The sequence below is a fragment of the Anarhichas minor genome, unplaced genomic scaffold, assembly GCF_050575085.1.
Source record: "Anarhichas minor isolate MPS153535 unplaced genomic scaffold, ASM5057508v1 ptg000079l, whole genome shotgun sequence".
NCBI lineage: Eukaryota > Metazoa > Chordata > Actinopteri > Perciformes > Anarhichadidae > Anarhichas > Anarhichas minor.
In genome coordinates, this window is record NW_027466525.1 from 2,962,205 (window position 1) to 2,980,885 (window position 18,681).

The 18,681-nt window shown below is 43.9% G+C and overlaps 1 protein-coding gene across 1 annotated transcript in view; it reads left to right on the forward strand.

The window, feature by feature from the left end:
- thsd7ab (thrombospondin, type I, domain containing 7Ab) overlaps positions 1-18,681 on the forward strand; it is a 125,085-nt gene that overhangs the window by 29,592 nt on the left and 76,812 nt on the right. The window contains exons 2-4 of the mRNA XM_076081137.1: positions 12,154-12,988; positions 17,104-17,352; positions 18,471-18,655. Coding sequence (XP_075937252.1) covers positions 12,154-12,988; positions 17,104-17,352; positions 18,471-18,655 — 1,269 coding nt within the window. The remainder of the gene's footprint in view (positions 1-12,153; positions 12,989-17,103; positions 17,353-18,470; positions 18,656-18,681) is intronic.

Consider the following 18,681-nt stretch of genomic DNA (forward strand, 5'->3'; position numbering starts at 1 on the left):
TAAAGACTCAGAAAAGTTTGGTATTCACTCACGTATTTTATATCAAAGAAACAAAACGGTAAAATCTGTTACGCTCTTGTTAACCACAAACCTTATTCCAGTCGTCTCAACCAAAAACCCACCGACTTTGAGACGAGTGAAAACGCTGACTCATTTGTAGGACTCCTTCCTGTAGCACTCTACAGACAATAGAGTTGTGTTGATCTTTAGACAGTTTTGATACATAAAAAACTATCTCTCTTTCGACTTTTTCTTTCACTGTCAGCAGTTTTCTCTGAAAGTAGTTCCAATGAGAATCTGTTGACACAGTGAGGTCTGTGGACACTTTCCTGTTGAATTTTTAAAAATGTAACTTTCTTCCCAAGGAGATGTTCGCACATCCGACTGTGTCACATGCACGTGCGTTTAAAAGTATCACTTGAATGTCCCACATCTTAACAATGTATCGATCATACAAACACTTTGGTGTTTCACGTTATTCTTACAACATTGATCTTAAATAGATACTAATCAACTCTCGCTCTGTGTGCACAGGTGTGGGACAGGTATTCTCCTGTGGCAGTGGCTCTCTGTAATTGACAGCGACGTGTGAACAATCTGTCACATTATGTTCAAAAATATGAGAAAAAAATTATAAAGTCAGACACCTCAACACATAATTAGGTCCCTTAAGACCCTTTTATAGTTTGTAAACAATGATGTCATACGCAGTTCGGCAACAAAGGTGTAAGTGAAAAGTGAAAGAGCTATGTCACAAAGGCAACCAAACCAAATGGACTTTGTAGACCCGTGTGCTATTAGTGAGAGGGTAGAATACATAAACAGAAGTTTAGTGGCCAAATATATATATATATACATACATACATACATACATACATACATACATACATACATACATACATACATACACTAAACGCAATCAAGCTTTTGTGGCCGGCGAGGCCAAACTTTTGATCGGCAGCGAACATGAAAGTGGGCGGTCAGGGTGTAAAACGAGTCCCACGTCACAAGCAAACGACCACATCTCTGAATCGATGCCTGTCCTACTGTTTGGGACAGGTGCTCACCGTGTGGTGTCCACCCCTTCCGCACCAGGTGGGCGGACAAGAAAATGGTTGTGAGATTTGAAGTCTGTTTTATTTAATTTTTTTCTCAAGCGAAGGCCAGCCTGGCATCCTGCCTTTGTTGTTGTGTTTCTGTCTTATAAATATCGTACGTTTGAGGGATGGAGATGAAATACCACACCCTGACTAGAAGAATATCATCTTCTGGGGAAAACAAGCATCCCTGCTGTGTGTACATCTCATTCTTTCTCTGGTTTTCTTGCTCACAGGAAGAAAACCGCCTTGAACGGTTTGTGCTCTTGTAAAAGCTGCCAGTGCAGCATCTCCCAGACCCGAGGCTTTCATCCACAGGGCGAAGTCACTAAGCCTCTGACACTCCCTCGTTGGCACTGATACCCCCCCTCTCTCTTGCCAAACTATCACACCCCTTTAGGGTAGACTTGCAGGGGTCTGTCGACTCAGATTTGAGTCAGCAAGTCAACAGAAGCCAGACATGTGAAGCCGCTCGGTGGACGGTGTTTGGAGGGCTGCGGTTGTGAATGTGTGTGTTTCTTAATGTTCCTATCACCTCCCCGCAGAACAAGAGCTTTCATTTCTTGGTTAATAAAGATAAAACAGTTCGCCGCAGTGCACACACATATTTATTTTTACTGTGACACTGATGGGTACGGTCACTGTTATTTGCTCTGTTCTCCCTTCGGTGCCTCTACTTTAAATGCAGACGGTAGCTTCTCCCTGCCACGGCCTTTAAAAGTATTTTCGGGGACTTAATTTCTCTACCTTTTCTTTTGTTTTCGCCCTGACGTTTAGCTTCTGTTTCGAGCACACATTAAAGACGATTTGAAGAAAAACCATCATGCCACTAATGTGTCTGACCAACATCAGCTCTCTGAACTTTATGCTTTTTCAAGCATCTAAAGTGTGAATTGTGATTGAAGCTATTTGTTTTCAGTCCCGTATGCAGACTTTTACTCCAAATAGAACAAGACAGCTCTTGCCAGTCATGCTCTCCGTCATCATAGCATCAATGACTTCCTGTGTACCACCGGGGTTTTCACAAGAAAACGATACTCCCTCATTAGCGAGGCGAGCACCAGAGCTGTTGCTGTTGAGGGGGGGGGGGGGGGTGAGACATCATTTCCTTTCAACAAACTGTGCATGTTGAGTACAGCAGCACAGCACGGGGATCTGTCCTGTTTATTTACTAAAGACCAGTGTTGAGTTGTGGCTTTATTCTTTTATTTTTTAAAGAGTTGATTGTTGTTCCGTTGATATCTATCATGTTAGAAGATGAAACCATTGTGAGATGTTGCTTTTGTCCCCCTAGTCTTCCAGTTTAGTAGTAATAGTAACTATTGTTAAAACTGAAATAAAATACAGCAAAATCCAAACTGGAAAAATATGAAAAATAACACAGTTAAGTGAAAACTAATGACAGACAGACCAATCAACAAATCAAACATTGGGTGCACTCTGGGCCCGGATGTGATGATGTCATTGTGTTATGCAGCCCAGTATCTTAGGCATTATGACTTAATGTATTCAATTATTCCACACCTCTACTTTCATGCCAGGGTAGGAGATAGTGAGTCCTTTGTGTAGAGAGGTAGAAGCTGTGGAGGTCGAGATAGCGGATGGGCGTGTAGCACATCTGACTTCCTGTCAGGCCTGCAATTAGAATTGCCTTTTTAATTTAGCTATCACCACCATTACTAACAGCACTGTAGACGTGATATTGTAGAAGGTGAGGTGATCCATTTGTGTGGATTATTTTCATTATCAATAAATCTGCCAATTATTTTCTTCATTAATTGATTTGGTCTGTAAAACATCAGAAAAAGTTGGGGGAAAAAATCCCATCAACGTCATCAAATCAGACCCCAAAAAATGTTTATTTACATTTTTTTTTAAATAACTGACCTGGCCCCTACTGTCCCATGTCGGTGTGTCTGAGGGACTAATGGGGACACCAATGTTTTAGATTGGTCCAGTATTGAAGGAGAACTCTGCAGACCGCTAATCGGGCTGCGAGATAATCGCTCGGGGCAAACCCTCGCCTGCAATGTACGTCCACTACAAGGGCTTGTTTTTGCCACTGACGGGCAACATTATGGAGAGAAAGAAGACGTTTTTCTTACCTTTTCTCTAATCCGGTCTGTTCGTTGTTCTGTCAGGTGACTTGTCGCTGGGAGACAACGATGGAAGCGTCAGTGAGAGTTGGAGGGAGGGTTGTCGATGATAGAAAGCGTAGCTAAATATGATTTCGACAATGTGGATGCACCTTGAGATTTCAGAACGAGACTTCTCTTTGAGCGACACTTGGCCAGACCAAATAATTGGCGGTGAGGAATCACATTACAAGCCACTGAGCGTCTGCAGCGCTCTCTCTCTCTCAATACTGGCGCGATATCACAAATGCTCCTCATTAGTCACGCAGACACTAAACATGGGGAAATAGGGTCAAAGAAAATCACTGGACAAAAAGCATCCATTAATCAAAATGTTGCTTCTTTTCCGATCGACTAATGGCTTAATCATCTAATTGTTGCAGCTCTAATTACAAATCAAATTGCAATTAAAAAGGTTTTCTTTGACATTTGAAGTTTTGAGATTCAAGTTTTGTCTGAAGAGTAAATCAGTTTGATTATGTTACATTTGATTTTCCACACATTCGCCATATTGTGATGAATCAATACAATGATATGATATAGAACAATATTAGTGTAAAGATTCTGATATCAATCAGCAGAACTAAGTGCAGTAAGTCATATCGCCCTGCTTTAAGTGCACCTTCATTTGTTTTATTAAAAGTATCAGTCATATCTAGTTCTTATTGTGTCCACTCTGCAGAGGCTACTGTATGTTTTATGAAGTTTGTTTTAGGCCCAGGAGAATTACGTTTTCCTTACCTCAGAGGGATGTGTACAGTGATGATAGCCAAACCTTTTTCTGCTGTTTGTAGCCACAGTAAAGGCCATGTATTCAACGAGGTACCAACGAGATTTGTCATCATCTGTCTGATTAAGCTCAGCGGGGTGATAATGATTGATGGATCGATTGATCCGTCACCTTGTACACTTGCTTCACAGTAATTATTTAAAACAGCTCAGCTCGGGGGGGGGGGGGGTGGAGACGGGCAACTCAATCAGTCCCAATCAGGTGGGGATGTGTGAGAGCGCGACTGTGGGTTAAACACCAGGCTGAAGGTTTGGTAATCAGCAGCTGGACACACGTCGTGTCTTCTTTTTAATGTAAAGCTGTCTTCTCCTCAACCTTTCACTTTACACTCCGTACTGCAAAATTAGTCACTAGCACGCTGGCTTGAAGGTTGGCTCGACTGGTAGCCATGACAGCCTGTTACACATGATAAAAACAACTGTGTGGACGATGACGTAGTGGCTCAGAGGTAGAGCGCGTCGCCTTCCAATCAGAAGCTCGGCGGCTCGATGTGTCGATGTGTCTTTGGGCAAAGGCTCTTAACCCCAAATTGCTCCCGTTTGGCTCTGTGGGTGTGAATGCTCGGATGGTCCTGATGGGCAGGTGGCACCTTGCGTGGCGGCCCCTGCCATCAGTGTATGAATGGGTGTGAATGGGGTGAGTGACATGTAGTGATGAAGCGCTTTGAGGTCAGAAGACTAGAAAGGCGCCAGTTACTATCCGTTTGAATACTCTTCTGAACCATTCAGCAAAGTAGGTAAAGAGTAGAGGGCACCTCCACATGATGGAAGACTGTTATTCTTCTGTTTGTTCTCAGGAATGTCAAGGTTACCTGGTTTGTTTTGGAGGGAAATCAGGCATCTTTACTGGAGCGTGTGTGTGCAGCGGAGCGTTGCTCTCGTTGTTGTTGTGCTCTTTTTTTGCTCTCGATGCCTGTTTGCATGTTTTCATGAAGGTGTTCAATGGGAAGTTATGGAGCTGCTGAGTTTGACAGCATCTGACAGTGTTTACGTCTCTTCATGCCAGACCTCTGCACAGACCACTGCTCTTGACTTGTGGGAATCTGTCTGTTTTGGACACCGGCAGTTTAAATTGTGGAGCATCATTCGATGATACGTTCACGTTGCAGCGTTAACGTGGAGGCTGCAGGTCTTTCACTCTGGCTCGGTGCCCGGTTCTTTGGAGTATTTTCTTTGACGCTGCCAACAGCGATATCCTCACTGCTGAGCATGTGGGTGTCGGTAGCATTGGAGCACGTTTTCTGTAATTTATCTTGTCACTCCTCAATCCTTTGGGGGTGTCGTATGGGGGGGGGGTATGAACTGACAAACACAGCCTTTCTGTAAACAACAGAACAACAAGCTAGTCTATTTTGGTTCAGCTTCAATTACAGGTGCTTAGAAATGTCATGATGATGTGCAGCTTCACTTGAATGTCAATTTAGTCTCTAGTTGCTGAAGATGCCCACTTAATTTGCCTGGTGAAATTAGAAAGGATTGATTACAGCAACCAATAAATCTATTTATGTACATACGGGCTTGTGAGTATTGATTTGAGACGAGAACATGTAAAGCGATCCATGAAAGCTGAAGGATGAGCGAGTTCTTTCTGGTACCCAGCTGTAGCTACTGAGCTACAGCTGGACTGAAGATGCAGTTTCATGAGAGTACATCATATCAAGATCCATCCAGTTCTATTTAATTAGCTCCACAGGAGTCCTAAAACCCAGAAATGAGTTTACATTTTTGCATTTCTGGTTCCCTCGTTTTAAAGTCAATTGTTTTTTTAATGGGTTTTTGGTAAATTGCCTGAAATAAGTTCAAGCTCTAGAGAATGTCACCTTTTGTTCTCAGATATATGAGAAAACGTCAGTACCCACTTAGCTAAATGAGACGACTAAACGTCATTATATTAGTGGTGAAGTCACGTGACCGCGGTGTAGTTCCTTTGTAGCTCAACGTTAGCTTCTTAATTGCTTGTCAATTCATATTACGGCTTTAATTATAAAGCTGTAATATGAATTAAACTGTCATGAGCAGAGATCAAAAATGGAGACGACTATTTCACTTTGTGTGACTTGTTGAAATGTAAACACAGAGCCGTCAAAGAAGCTCCTTCAAGCCGTGCGGGACACAATCCAGCTAATGAAATTGAGATCAAGTGTGAGCGGAGAGCCTCAGTCAACGTGGCTTCGTGCCGCCCAGCCCTGAGCAGCGATCACGCTGAACGCAGGCCGGGGTTAACAATCAACCATAAATGCTAAGCTGCTCAAAGTGTTCCTTCTGATGTTAAGTATTCGCCTCCGGTCTTGTTCCTTTCTCCTTTGCTCTTTTCCACGATAACCCCCCCCCCCCCCCCCCCCCCCCCCCCCATTGCATACTGGGGCCCATTAAGACCAAAAAAGGCTAATGTCCATCTGGTGTTTAATAGCGATCTTTTGACCGCTCCCCCGAGAGGAATAGCACGATGTGAATAGCAACGCTTTTCTTTCTGGGGAGCAGCGTTTGTAGCCGGCTGTGTTCTTGAACACAAAGAAAACAAAGCACTGTTGGCCCTCTCCTCATGCGCACCACATTTGTTTTGTAGCTCTCGGCAAAACATAATTCATTGCTGAGCTTAATGTGAACTCAACGTGGCTCGTTCAATGTTTCTAATACTTAGTTCTGCCAAAGGCTACGCAAACATGCAATTACCACTTTGTACTCCAGATGATTTATTCCGTCCAAACTGTGAAGCTACGTCGTGTTGAACACTCAGATACTCAGTTTGAAGTTGCTCAAACAGCAGGAACAGAGTAGTTAACGAACGCTGGTTTGGGTTTTAAAACCAACAAAGGTTACTTAATGAAACGGACATCTTGCTGTGTTGCTTTGGAGCTGATGGATCAATTTCCACTGAGATTTAAAACACCGTTCACTTTTCTTTTTAATCGTAAAACAAGCTCCACCGGAGCATTTTAGGTCATTCGTTCGGGCTTTTACGAACCGGGAAATACTATCGAAACACTGAAAGGAGGTTTGTTTGTGTGCAGCCAAATCCATAAAATCAAACCTCTGGAAAATCCTCTTCCTATGCTGTGATTTAATCTGACAAGTTGACAGAGCTCATCCTCATTTACTGGAAGTGTGTGGGAGAATGAATCCTGAGCGACCTGAGGCGAACACACTATATACATTAACTCACTTTTACTCTTTTCACTCTGCTGCATATAGAAACACTGACAATATACTGGTGGCGTTCAGCTAAGTTTCCACTCAGGGTGAACAGGGTTTTATGAACTTTTCTTAAGAGTGCACTCACCCTGCAGTGCTTTAAGAAAACTTCATTTTTACCGATTGAGGCAAACTAGCTTATATTTTTTAAAGAGCGATTTAAACACATCCACCGGTTATGGCATCGCGGCCGAGATGATCCCGCGACGAACCCTGACCCGGCCCAGAGGAAGGTCCCGTCTTTGAGCGCGAGATGCTGCTGCGGATCTGAGCAGTAATAAACAAACAGAAGCAGAGAGAGAGCGACACAGCGACCCATTCATTGGTGGAGCTGACCCTGCAGGGACAAAGAAGCTGTTCATTAAATAGACACTCGAGGCCCAGTCAGAGATCAGGCTCTCACCTCGACTGGGAGGGTGTCGCACGCCACATATAGTGCGTGGGGCCAGTTGAGGGCTCCATGGGGGCCCCAAGTAAAACAAAGAATAGCTCATTTTAGGATTTAGTTCGCTTAAATAGCTTGCAGAAGTTCCCTTTTCTCTTTGGTGACTTTTTAGGACTTTATTTTAATCTTCATTCTCTGGTTTCTAAAGTCACCGAGCACTTTTAAGAGAAAGAAAAGTTTCTATTGTGACTGCAGTGAAATGTTACTCATTAAAGAAGTAAAACTAGAAGTCCTCTCGAGCAAGAATATGATAGGGGACAATGATTATAATGACATTTTATATTCCAAATAATACAGTTTGAAGGTTTGATTATGATCCATTCATTCTGTTGAACAGTTGATAGAATACTGTACCTATCAGCACATTTATTTAACATCGCTGCTCCTCAGAACAGGTCATCCGGCCAAAACCCTCATCTTTACCGACAGTACGGGTGTAAGAAAACTATAATTGATGTACTTGAGTATTGATGTATTATGTGTTGTGATTTTCGTCACATTCTCAACAACATAGTATTGATTTTTAATTAATAGTTTACATACAAAGATGAACTCATTGAAGCAGTGCTGTGGAGATGGATGATTCAGGGACAGGGAGAATCTTCACAAGCCTTGTGTCGGGACACGTAGCGCATCGCCAGATTGTTGCCAACACACACAATCTGAATCTAAATTTTTTAAGCAAATATTATTATAAAAAAATATAAATAGTAGGAATTGGGTTGCAAAGAAAAACTTGCAAAGATTTACTGCATTTAGTTTTCTTGGTACTCACATTTGAGACTATCTAGTTCAGATTCACTATCAGAGTTTTGTTTCATTTAAATGCCGAGTCGTGTTATTCAACCAATGATTTCTCAATTGCAGATATTTATCACAAAGTGTTTGGATTACAGCTGTGGTTCTCTCCACCGATCACATACAAAGGGTGCATCGTGGACACGTCGCCACTTAAACAATGACTGCTGTATGTTCTGAAAGACTACATTCACGTGAAGAATATTGTGATGTTTTTGTGATTCTCTCTGCAGTATTTATTTGGCTAAGTTGTGTTTGCTTACCCCGCTCACTTGTGATTGAGTTTTGCAAAGCGTTGATGCAAACACGCTGCCGGTTTTACATTAACTCTGAGAGGCATGTAAAGTCTCCAGAGGTCACAGTAAGTCAGCTACAACAATAAACAGACACAAAAACGATGCTTTTGTTGCCAAATGATAAAACGACATTTACATTTAGATTGCACAGGTCTGAGCGGTCTAGTAGGATACTCTGGATTTATGTTTGTTCATTTGTCTTCTACATTTGATTTGACTTCAGCAAACAATAGGTGTTCATCAACAGTCATTACACCGTCCATATCAAGACATTATTATTCAGGATTTAGACCTGAGTGAGAGTTATTGATGACTCCATGAATACTTTCTGATAACCATGAGAAATGGAGGTGAAGCATGCCGTTTGTTTCCACGATGTCTAATGTTGCTGTCAGACTGCATGCAATATTCAAAGGTTAGCTGGAGGCTACCGACCGTGGCTACACATTGATTAACATTCGGAGAAGAAAGACCAAAACATGCAAACAGCTGCGAAGATCTGACAACACAAAACATGTCATAGAGGATATTAGAACAACGGAATGAGAGGCAGAACTGTGCGTCTTCAGACCAGGCAGGTTGCTCTGTGATCTTTACTCAGTGAGAACCTTATATTCCACATCCTGGGCTGGAGGAGCGTTGAGAGCAGAGCCAGATGAAAGTCTCGGAGGAGATAACTTCTATCTGGGATGGATTGGATTTGTGTGGGAGGTGTTTTATTTTGGTACCGGAGAAGCTGTCGTGATTCTGCTGCATTTGAGATTCGGGATCAGCGTTTTCTCCCTCTGCCCTCAAAACTCTCTATCAGCTGTGGAGATAATATTCACTGTCTTTATCAGTTTGCTTTGTGCAGGCAGAACCTCCAAGTGGCCTTTCTTCTATTATTGGATTGGAAATATAGATTCTATGGACTCAGACAAACACCTGAGAGGATTCGTCTAGGGAATACTAATGTAGTTCACCCTCTAAATCTTCGTCCTTAAGTTTCTAAAAACTAGTAGCATGATGTGACCTGGAGCCAAACGACGCCCATCATACCACATTGATACCGTGAGGAGTGAACCCACCTTTGAACGCGGCGTCACGTTGACTGGAGATAGATCCTGTCGGCTGTTTCAGCTGCTGAGATCAGAGAAAAGGCAACAAGCAGCCTCATCAGAGGCAATCATTGGCCGGAAATGTGCTCCTGATTATCTGCCGGGAGTGATTTTAAACTCTGCATGGACGTGGGTCAACATGAGCTGTCCTCACACACCGACTGCCCACGAAGGGTCCAATCAGCCCGAGGCCCCATGCTGATATAATCAATTACCCAGGACTTTAATGTGAGGTGAAAAGTGAAGCTGCCCAATTAGTTTGATTTCTTCTCCCTGCTCGTATGAATAGCCTTTGGATAAGACACTGCGCGTGAAGGTACCCTGCTTTAATTGGTGTTTTTCAACTTGCTCAGAGTACCAGCTGAGTTGGGATGATTGGGTTAAAACAGTTTTCATGCTGTTAGCTAAGTTTTTCTTCATGGAGAAAAACAAAATGAGGCCCTTCGCTCTCTGTTTGATTTAAATGTAATGAAATAATGTGTGTTGGCCCTAGTGTGAGCGAGCTCTTGTTTGTATTTATAGCGCATCGTGAATTTAAGTGAGCAGAGCAGATACATACATATATATATATATATATATATATATATACATATATATATGTATCTGTTTTGGGCTTTTCAGAAGAGAAGGTAGGGAGGTAAAAGTTAGGAAAGGAAAGGTACCTAAAGGAGGATACATAAAGGCAAAACAAACAGGCCTGGGGTTGATAGGGTTGTTGATGAAGATAGCAATGAATGAGGCTGATGGTATAAACGGGCGCCGAGCATCACAAAACATTTGAGCTGCTGAAGGATAAAGCTGCTGTTACTCCTTATTGTCCATAATGTTTTAGTTCATTTCTTGATACTTTCCAACATTATTAGGAATCATTAGGATCCCATTGGTCCCTTGTGAAGATTTCATTCTTTAATAACAAAATGAATAGTTTCAATGTTTAATGTAGCAGGACGGTGTACGTTAGATTTAGTCACATTAAACCACAGCGCTCATGCTCATCGTAGTGAAGGAAGATGTCGCCCGGTGCAGCAGTGTGGCTCGATGTGGCTTTAGAGACAAACACCATACCTCTATGTGGGATCAACTCTCTGTTCGGTTTGTTCTCTGGACAGATAATGCTGACTGCAACATATCTCCAGCCTTATGAGGCCACTGTAAAAAGCCCTGTTCTTCAACTCAGCATTGCTGCTGTGTTTCTCCTCACTGCCCCAGGCCTCGAGGACTGTTTGCTGGATCTCTACTACAACTAGTAAGAGAGGATCAGAGGAGGCTTTGCCAGAGACTTGTGTACAGACAAACATGTTTATTGATGTTTGTGGCACTTCCTGCTCATTGCCAACAGTTTGATAAATGACACCGATAGATTACGAATGGCCCCTCTAAATTAGCTTTACTGTGATCTCCAATAATCTCCGCTGTTGCACGTTGTGTTCTGTTTGTATTCTGACTGTTACTACCTCGCACCAATTGACCCGAGTGTGGCGCACAACAAGGTGACATTCTGTTTTTATTGAACGGGACATATTTAGTTTGCGCTCACACATTCTACATCAAGGACCACATTAGAGGAGTCTGTGAATTCACTGCGTCGTCCTTGAAGATGCATTATCTGCTCTTCCTTCAGCGATGGAAGGTTTGACGTGTTTGACTAATTGATGCTTGCATAATGATGGAGTTCTGTTGTTAAAGGCACAGAGGAGCTTTCAAATGGCATCAGCGAGTGTTACTAATGTAACTACGAGGATGTTTATCTAATTCGACACATGGAATCACAGCCTTTGTTATGACAGCCGTGGCTTCTGCTTACGTTGTGCATACTGACGTCTGTATGTGCGGCCCATTGTTGTGAGGGAATCAAAGATGAACGGATTAGAATTTGATGGTCACAGGTCACTGTGACCTCACAAAATGACTCAATATTTCATCTGCTAATTATGACAATTTCACATAAATGTCTAATAAGATAAAATGATGAAGTGAAGGATGTAAACTGCGACTTGACTGCGAGGCGGTAATTCTAGTTTTATTAAATGATCCATTATTAAAAGTACACCTTGATGCAATCTCTCTCAACTTACCCAGTTTGAGAAGCATCATTATTCCGATTTCCATCCAAAACCAGTAAAAGTTCAGATGTTTTGTCTTTTCCTGAGCTGTGTCTTGATCGTCTTCTGTTATGACAAAGAAATTGGCTCTTCAGGTTTCTTACTGTACTCAGACTGTTCTTGGAGTTGCACCTGAAGCTCAAATGTTTTATTGTTTGGTATTTTTCATATCGTAACCTGACCCGGTTCATTTGTTTCCCAGGTCCATGGGGAAGATGCATGGGCAGCGACTGCGGCCCGGGAGGCAGCCAAAGCCGGGCGGTCTGGTGTGCCCATGTGGAAGGCTGGACGACGCTACACACCAACTGTGATCAGGGCCAGCGTCCCTCCAACCAGAGGAACTGTTTCCGTGTGTGCGACTGGCACAAGGACCTTTACGACTGGCAACTGGGTGCCTGGAATGTGTGCGTGCCAGTTTCGGCGAGGACCTTATGGGCCTCGCGGCCGTTCACGTGCAGTGGAGGCGAGGAGGGCATTCAGACCCGGGAGGTGGGCTGCATACTGAAATCGGACGAGTCTCCAGCGGAGGATGCCATCTGTGAGTACTTTGAGCCCAAGCCTCGCCTGGAGCAGGCGTGTTTGATCCCTTGCCCTCAGGATTGTGTGCTTTCCGAGTATTCGCCATGGACGTCCTGCTCCAAAACGTGTGGAACGGGCCTCAGGAACAGGGTCCGCAGTGTCCTGGTTCCTCCACTTTTCGGGGGCGCAGTGTGTCTCAACCTAACCGAATTCCAGTCCTGTAAGCCGGGGCCTTGCACGGGTCCAGAGGGCATGTACAGTCTCAGGGTCGGACCGTGGAGCCCTTGCGCCCTCCCACAGACTCGAACGGCACGCCAAGTTAAGCGCAGGAAAGGAAAAGGCCAGGGGCTCAGGGAGCGCGCCGGGGTCAAAGATCCAGAGACCAGGGAGCTAATCCAGAAGAAACGAACCAGGAACCGCCTCAACCGGCAAGAGAGTCCGTTCTGGGACATCCAGGTGGGCTACCAGACCCGGGACGTGACCTGCATACACAGGAATGGCAGCACTGTGGCTCGCAAGTGAGTGGCAACATTTTTATGTTAATGTGACATGAAGTTCATTTGTTTTTGTATTTTTTGTCTCTCAGCACTTTTATACCCCACTTCAATTTTGTTGCTTAGGCAATGATGAGACATTCATTTCAAAATAAGGCAATTATCTTCAAAGTTCGAGGCATTTAGCAGAGGTAATGCATTTATTGAATCTATATTAGTCTCATTTTATGTTTTTTCTTGTATTTCTTGTCAACATTTCCATCCATCTATTTATATTTGTCACCAACTAAACTGCTGTACCTTCGACGTTTAGTTGTCCTCAAGTCGGTGCATTTCTAACGAGATGCCAAATCTGTCCTCCTGAAAGTTTTCTCTTCTCCCTGTCGGGAGGTGACACGCGGCGGAGGATGTTTACCGGCTGTGTGTTTGCCACCGCTGTGCCTGTCAGAGCAATGAAGCACAACTCACCACAGTGTATCTGATGTCAGCCTCATGGAAGTGGCAAAGCAACTCACTTTGTGACATGAGATCAATCTTAGTGTGTTACTTTTCAAAATAAGGCAATTTTCTGAGTTTTGTCCTCGAATGGATGTGTGATGACGTGTGATCATGATATGTTAAGAAGAGCGCCACTCAAAATGACTTCACTCGATAAGACATGAAGTCAAATTGCTACAGAAGATCTTCTAAAATAGACAACGGGAAGCTTTGGTTTCTGTATTTTAAGGTTAAGGTTACAACTTCTGGAGAAGTTAAAGGACCAGTTCGCCCAAATCACGAAATATAAAAAACAGGTTTTCTCACGTACCAGGCCATGTAGAAAAGGTAAGTTAAATGTCCAAAACTGTCTGCAAGGCTAGACAATGCTAAAAAAAAAAGTATTTTCTCTGATTTAAGGGTCAAATGTTTGATGATAAGCTGCAAAGTTGTCGGTAAAGAAAATTACTCGAAAGAAGCAGCCAATGCAGAATGAGAGATTAAACTACAACAACTAAAATGTTAAACAGTATCATGTCAAAGATCATTACCTGAATAGGTAATTGATTTGACCTTCAGTGGGCACTCTTATCCTAAATACATGCTGTAATTATATATGAGTGCCTCCATTCGTAGTGTCGGTTAACCTCTGGCCCTGACGTTAGTATTGCTGCGAGCTACAAAGTCCCGCTCTCTGACTACAAACGAGACGCAGCAATAGCTCTCAATTCACTCTCATTTCTCAGCAGAAGTCTCTGCTTTAAAATGTGCATCAAACCTTTTACTTCCAAGAAATGAATCTGCCTCCAGCAGCAGAGAACCCCGTCACCGTAAAAAACCCTTACAGACAGTTACTTTGTTGGTGTTATCCCTCATTAACTGCTCATTTGACCCACTTAAACCTAAAAAAACAGGATGTTTGAGCACCTAGAAATCCACAGCTGCTGTCCACTCTTCAGACTTTTGTTACGTTGAGGATGTTGATGACTTAATTAAACAGGAAACCATCAGTGATTCTGGTTCTTGCCACAACATTAATTGCTGTTTTTCATATTAACCCTCTCATGTTGATCAGTGATTCTTTTAAAGATGAATTATTTCTGTGGATCTTTCATCTCTCTCTCTGTTCCTCGACTGACAGTAACTTAAAGATGTCACCGTTCTTCCCGAGGAACTTGGATTTGGGGCTTTCGCGAGGTCTCTGATCTCCAGGAAAGAATCAGTGACAATGTCAGCAAAGCAAGCCACATCTGTCACATGCGACTGTACTCCAGGATTTGATCAATTATGAACTGAATCTATTCATTAATGCTTTGTTGGCGCAGAGCTCTCAGCAGTGACTAGGTTCAAACATTTCAAAGGCACCATGAAAACAGCCCCCATGCCCTTAGGAGCATAAATATTAATCCTTGACTTGTTTATGTCTCATCCTGAAATATTAATAGTTGTTTTTGCCACTTTCGTAAAAGTGGAACAAACTTCCCAGTGAAGCGATAACCCAGTCGTTTCCTCGCCAGACGCGCTCTGAACATCTTTCTCACTTCATTTCCAATTTAGTTTGATGAACATCTGTCATTGAGCCGTTACTTTCTCCATCGTCCTGCGCTCGTCCCACACAGGGCCCCCTCCTCGTAACGCTGCTGGGGTCGTATTAATCGAGCTGTTAATTATTCTGCTGTGCCACATTACATCATTGAATTAAAGGGTCATTTTTATTCGCCTTTAGGGGCTCTTTAATCACTCGACCCACATGGAATTATGTTTTTAGACCATTTTATCGGCCGTGTTTTAATGCAGCTCAAGTAATGAGCCTACAAGTGTGGAAATGTGGAAACTTTCTGACTGCTTTTATTTAGTGTGGGAGCCCTCGGACTCCATTGTCGCGAGTCGCTGCTGTGTGAAACCTACAGGCTTAGAAACGAGCATTTTCCAGACTTCCTCTTACTTATTTAAATAGGGAATGATTGTGTCCTCATTCTGTCTGGATGACTGAGATGAAGAAATAATGACTCCTTTCTCCCGCAACTTTGAAATCTCCACCAAAATGTTCAGGCATGCACACAACCAGCGGAGAAGACTCAAAGGATCCACATGCAGCGAAAAGAAATGGGTCATTGGCTGCATTAGGGGCTTTTTTTAAGAAAAACACAAGAAGCTCCATCTGTGACAGGAAATCCAGCCATCGCCCTCATGCATCACATTCACTGTTAAAATTCCTCTTTGCAAAAACGACTCCGGTGCACTCAGAGTGTTTTGTGGAAAATCTTAATTCTGTGTTGTTTTTTTGTCGGTGTCGCTTCACTATCCACTTCAAAGACTGCAGAGGTGTTTTAATCTGCAAAGAGAAGAGGAGAAAGAGACAACATACTCGGCTCATACATTTCCTCATCTGTACCCAGAGTCTGAGTCGCTGGAGGTGAGGTGTGGCGGGCGACGTCTAAATGAGAGGTTTCTAAATGAAGCAGAGCCGTAATTAGCACTAATAGCTCGTCAGCTGCAACGCCCCGAGGGGAAACACATCCGCACTGAGGAGACGAGAGCGGTCGGCTTTAGTTAGAACACATTTCTAATGATTCGGAAGGAGCCCAAGGAGAGGACGAGTTATTCATTACATCTAAATGTCATTTACATGATCAAAAGATGTGCGCCAGCGATTGATCGGAGGTTGTTTTTGGTTTTACTTAAGACTTCCACACACAACATGCCACACCACTCCTGTTTTACACTGCTGTGTGTGTGTGTGTGTGTGTGTGTGTGTGTGTGCTAATGACAAAGTGTGGCAGCAGTCAAGGGCAGAGGGGGTTAAAGGAGAGTGGCACATATCTGTTGCTCTGGCATGTTCAGAGAACATCAACCGCAGCTGTAAGGCCCTGAGAGATTTAACGTGCCTGTAATGAGCCGTCAATATGCCGCACACTGCATGAGGCTGTTTACCATAAATATGCTCTGTGACCAGAGAATAACAAACTGATAACAAGGATCTACATTTGGACACTTGTGAGGCTTGTAAGCCGACCGTTTGTATTTGATTCTCAAGCTTGGGTTTGTCACTTAGTGCAGGTCGATCTACAGAAAGTCACTTATCAAGAAAAACTGCCAAACATTTAGCCGGTTTTAGCTTCATAAATGTTCATATTTGACGTTTGTCTCTGTTTTATATTGTCTTTTCTTTTGTTGGGCATGCTCAATGGTCCTAAACACTATGAAGGATGAACTTTGTCGCTATAACAAATCATCTGACTCCTGCTCAGAGTCAGATGAGAAGATCGATACCTCTCTGGTACCTGTACGCCAGATACTAACACTACAGCCAGCAGCCTATTAGCTTAGCTTAGCATAAAGACTGGAAGCAGGGGTAAACAGCTAGCTTGTCTCTGTCCAAAAATACAATAATCTGCCGACCAGCACGTCCAAAGCTCACTAGTTAACATGCTATATCTCTTTTTTTTGTTTAATCTTTGCAAATAATTATGGGCCTGACTATTTCTTGGTTTGGAGCAGTGACTTCCTGGAGACTCGGCCTGTGTATATTTGGGTTCTAAGCAGAGGGAACTGGTGAATAAGAATCTTACTCTGTGTAGCGTTGGTGCTCCTCTTCCTCTACCGACATCGATCTCATAACCCTAACCTCCACCCCCTCCTTCTCTTTATCCTTTCCCCAGCCTGTGCGCACCGAGGGACCTGCCGCTGACCGTCCAGTCCTGCGTCCTCCCCAAGGACTGCCAGGTGACCGACTGGGCCGAGTGGGGCCCCTGCTCCAAAACCTGCGTGGACCCCGCGTCTCCCGTAGGCAACCGCACTCGGAGCAGACAGGTGGTCCAGTTCCCCGTGGGCCAGGGGGCGGAGTGCGCGCCGCTGCAGGACTCTCAGTCGTGTGAACCTCCGGGGGAAGGCGTGCCGCCCTGCTCCACGTGAGTTCCCCCTTGATAGCAGGGGAGGGAGCAGGGGCTCTTTGAGTGAAAGGAGTGGATGTGGGGGGGGGTTTTTCCGTAACGGAGCACTCGACGGGCGCTCATGTTTCACGGGGATACAATTGCACGTTAGGTTGTGATAATACCTTCCTCTTTGGTTACAGCGTTGTTAAGACCTCGCTGCAGTACCGAGCGCTCTGCAGGGATTCATTCTGTGTTCCAATAGAGCTCAGGAACAAAATACAGTAACGGTACTCAACCTGACTGAGGCCGCACACGCTTCCTGTGGGTTTCCCTTTACTCATACCACCAAGCTAATTTGCTCTCCTGGGTCGTGTGTGTGTGTGTGTGTGTGTGTGTGTGTGTGTGTGTGTGTGTGTGTGTGTGTGTGTGTGTGTGTGTGTGTGTGTGTGTGTGTGTGTGTGTGTGTGTGTGTGTGTGTGTGTGTGTGTGTGTTCTCCGTTGTCTAGGTGTCCAGACGGCCCTCGCCCCGGCACTGTGTGTGTGTGAGGCAGCATATGGAGACAGATTAGTATGAGTGCTTGGGCTTGTGCCAGACACAAAGTAGAGACAAATGGAGGGAGACTGCAAGGATATCTGAGTCCCACAAACTCTCTCACACACACACACACACACACACAAAGATCCAAACTGTAGACTCGCAGCTGGCCTTTATTCCCTCAGTTTCATCCTATTTCATCTTTACACAGCTATTGCCAAAATACTTAGTTACACTCACGTCCTGGAGAGTGTTTTGAGTGTCTTTTTTTAGATACATTTTCTTTCTTTCTTTAGAAATCAACTTCTCAGATCAAAATGTTTGTTTCTATCACAGCGTTGTGATGTCCACAGACACTTCTTACTGTCACAGCTGTGGTGACGAGCCTCGAGAACTAATATCCAACATTAAATGCACAAATCTTGTGTCTCTTGTGTCTCTGAAAATCCAGTATGTTTTCAAACACACAAGTGTAAATAAAGGCTTAAACTGGTGGTTAAACTGTCCAACTTAATTGGATGTAACTATACAACATATCTGTAAGGCCTGCAGGATTGCAAGTGTCTTGTACTTTGACGTTATACCCACGCACAACACCCCATGTTCTCCTCCTCCGCAGCTACACCTGGAGGAGCACGGAGTGGAGCGACTGCCGGGTCGACTCGTTGCTCGGCCAACAGGACCGCCGGCGTGGTAACCTGACTGGGCTCTGTGGAGGAGGTCTGCAGATCAGGGAGGTGTACTGCGTCCAGGCCAACGCTGAGCTTCTGAAATACCTCAACGACCTCAGAGAAAAGGACAAAGGTAAGAAAGAGGGTGGTTCCATTCTC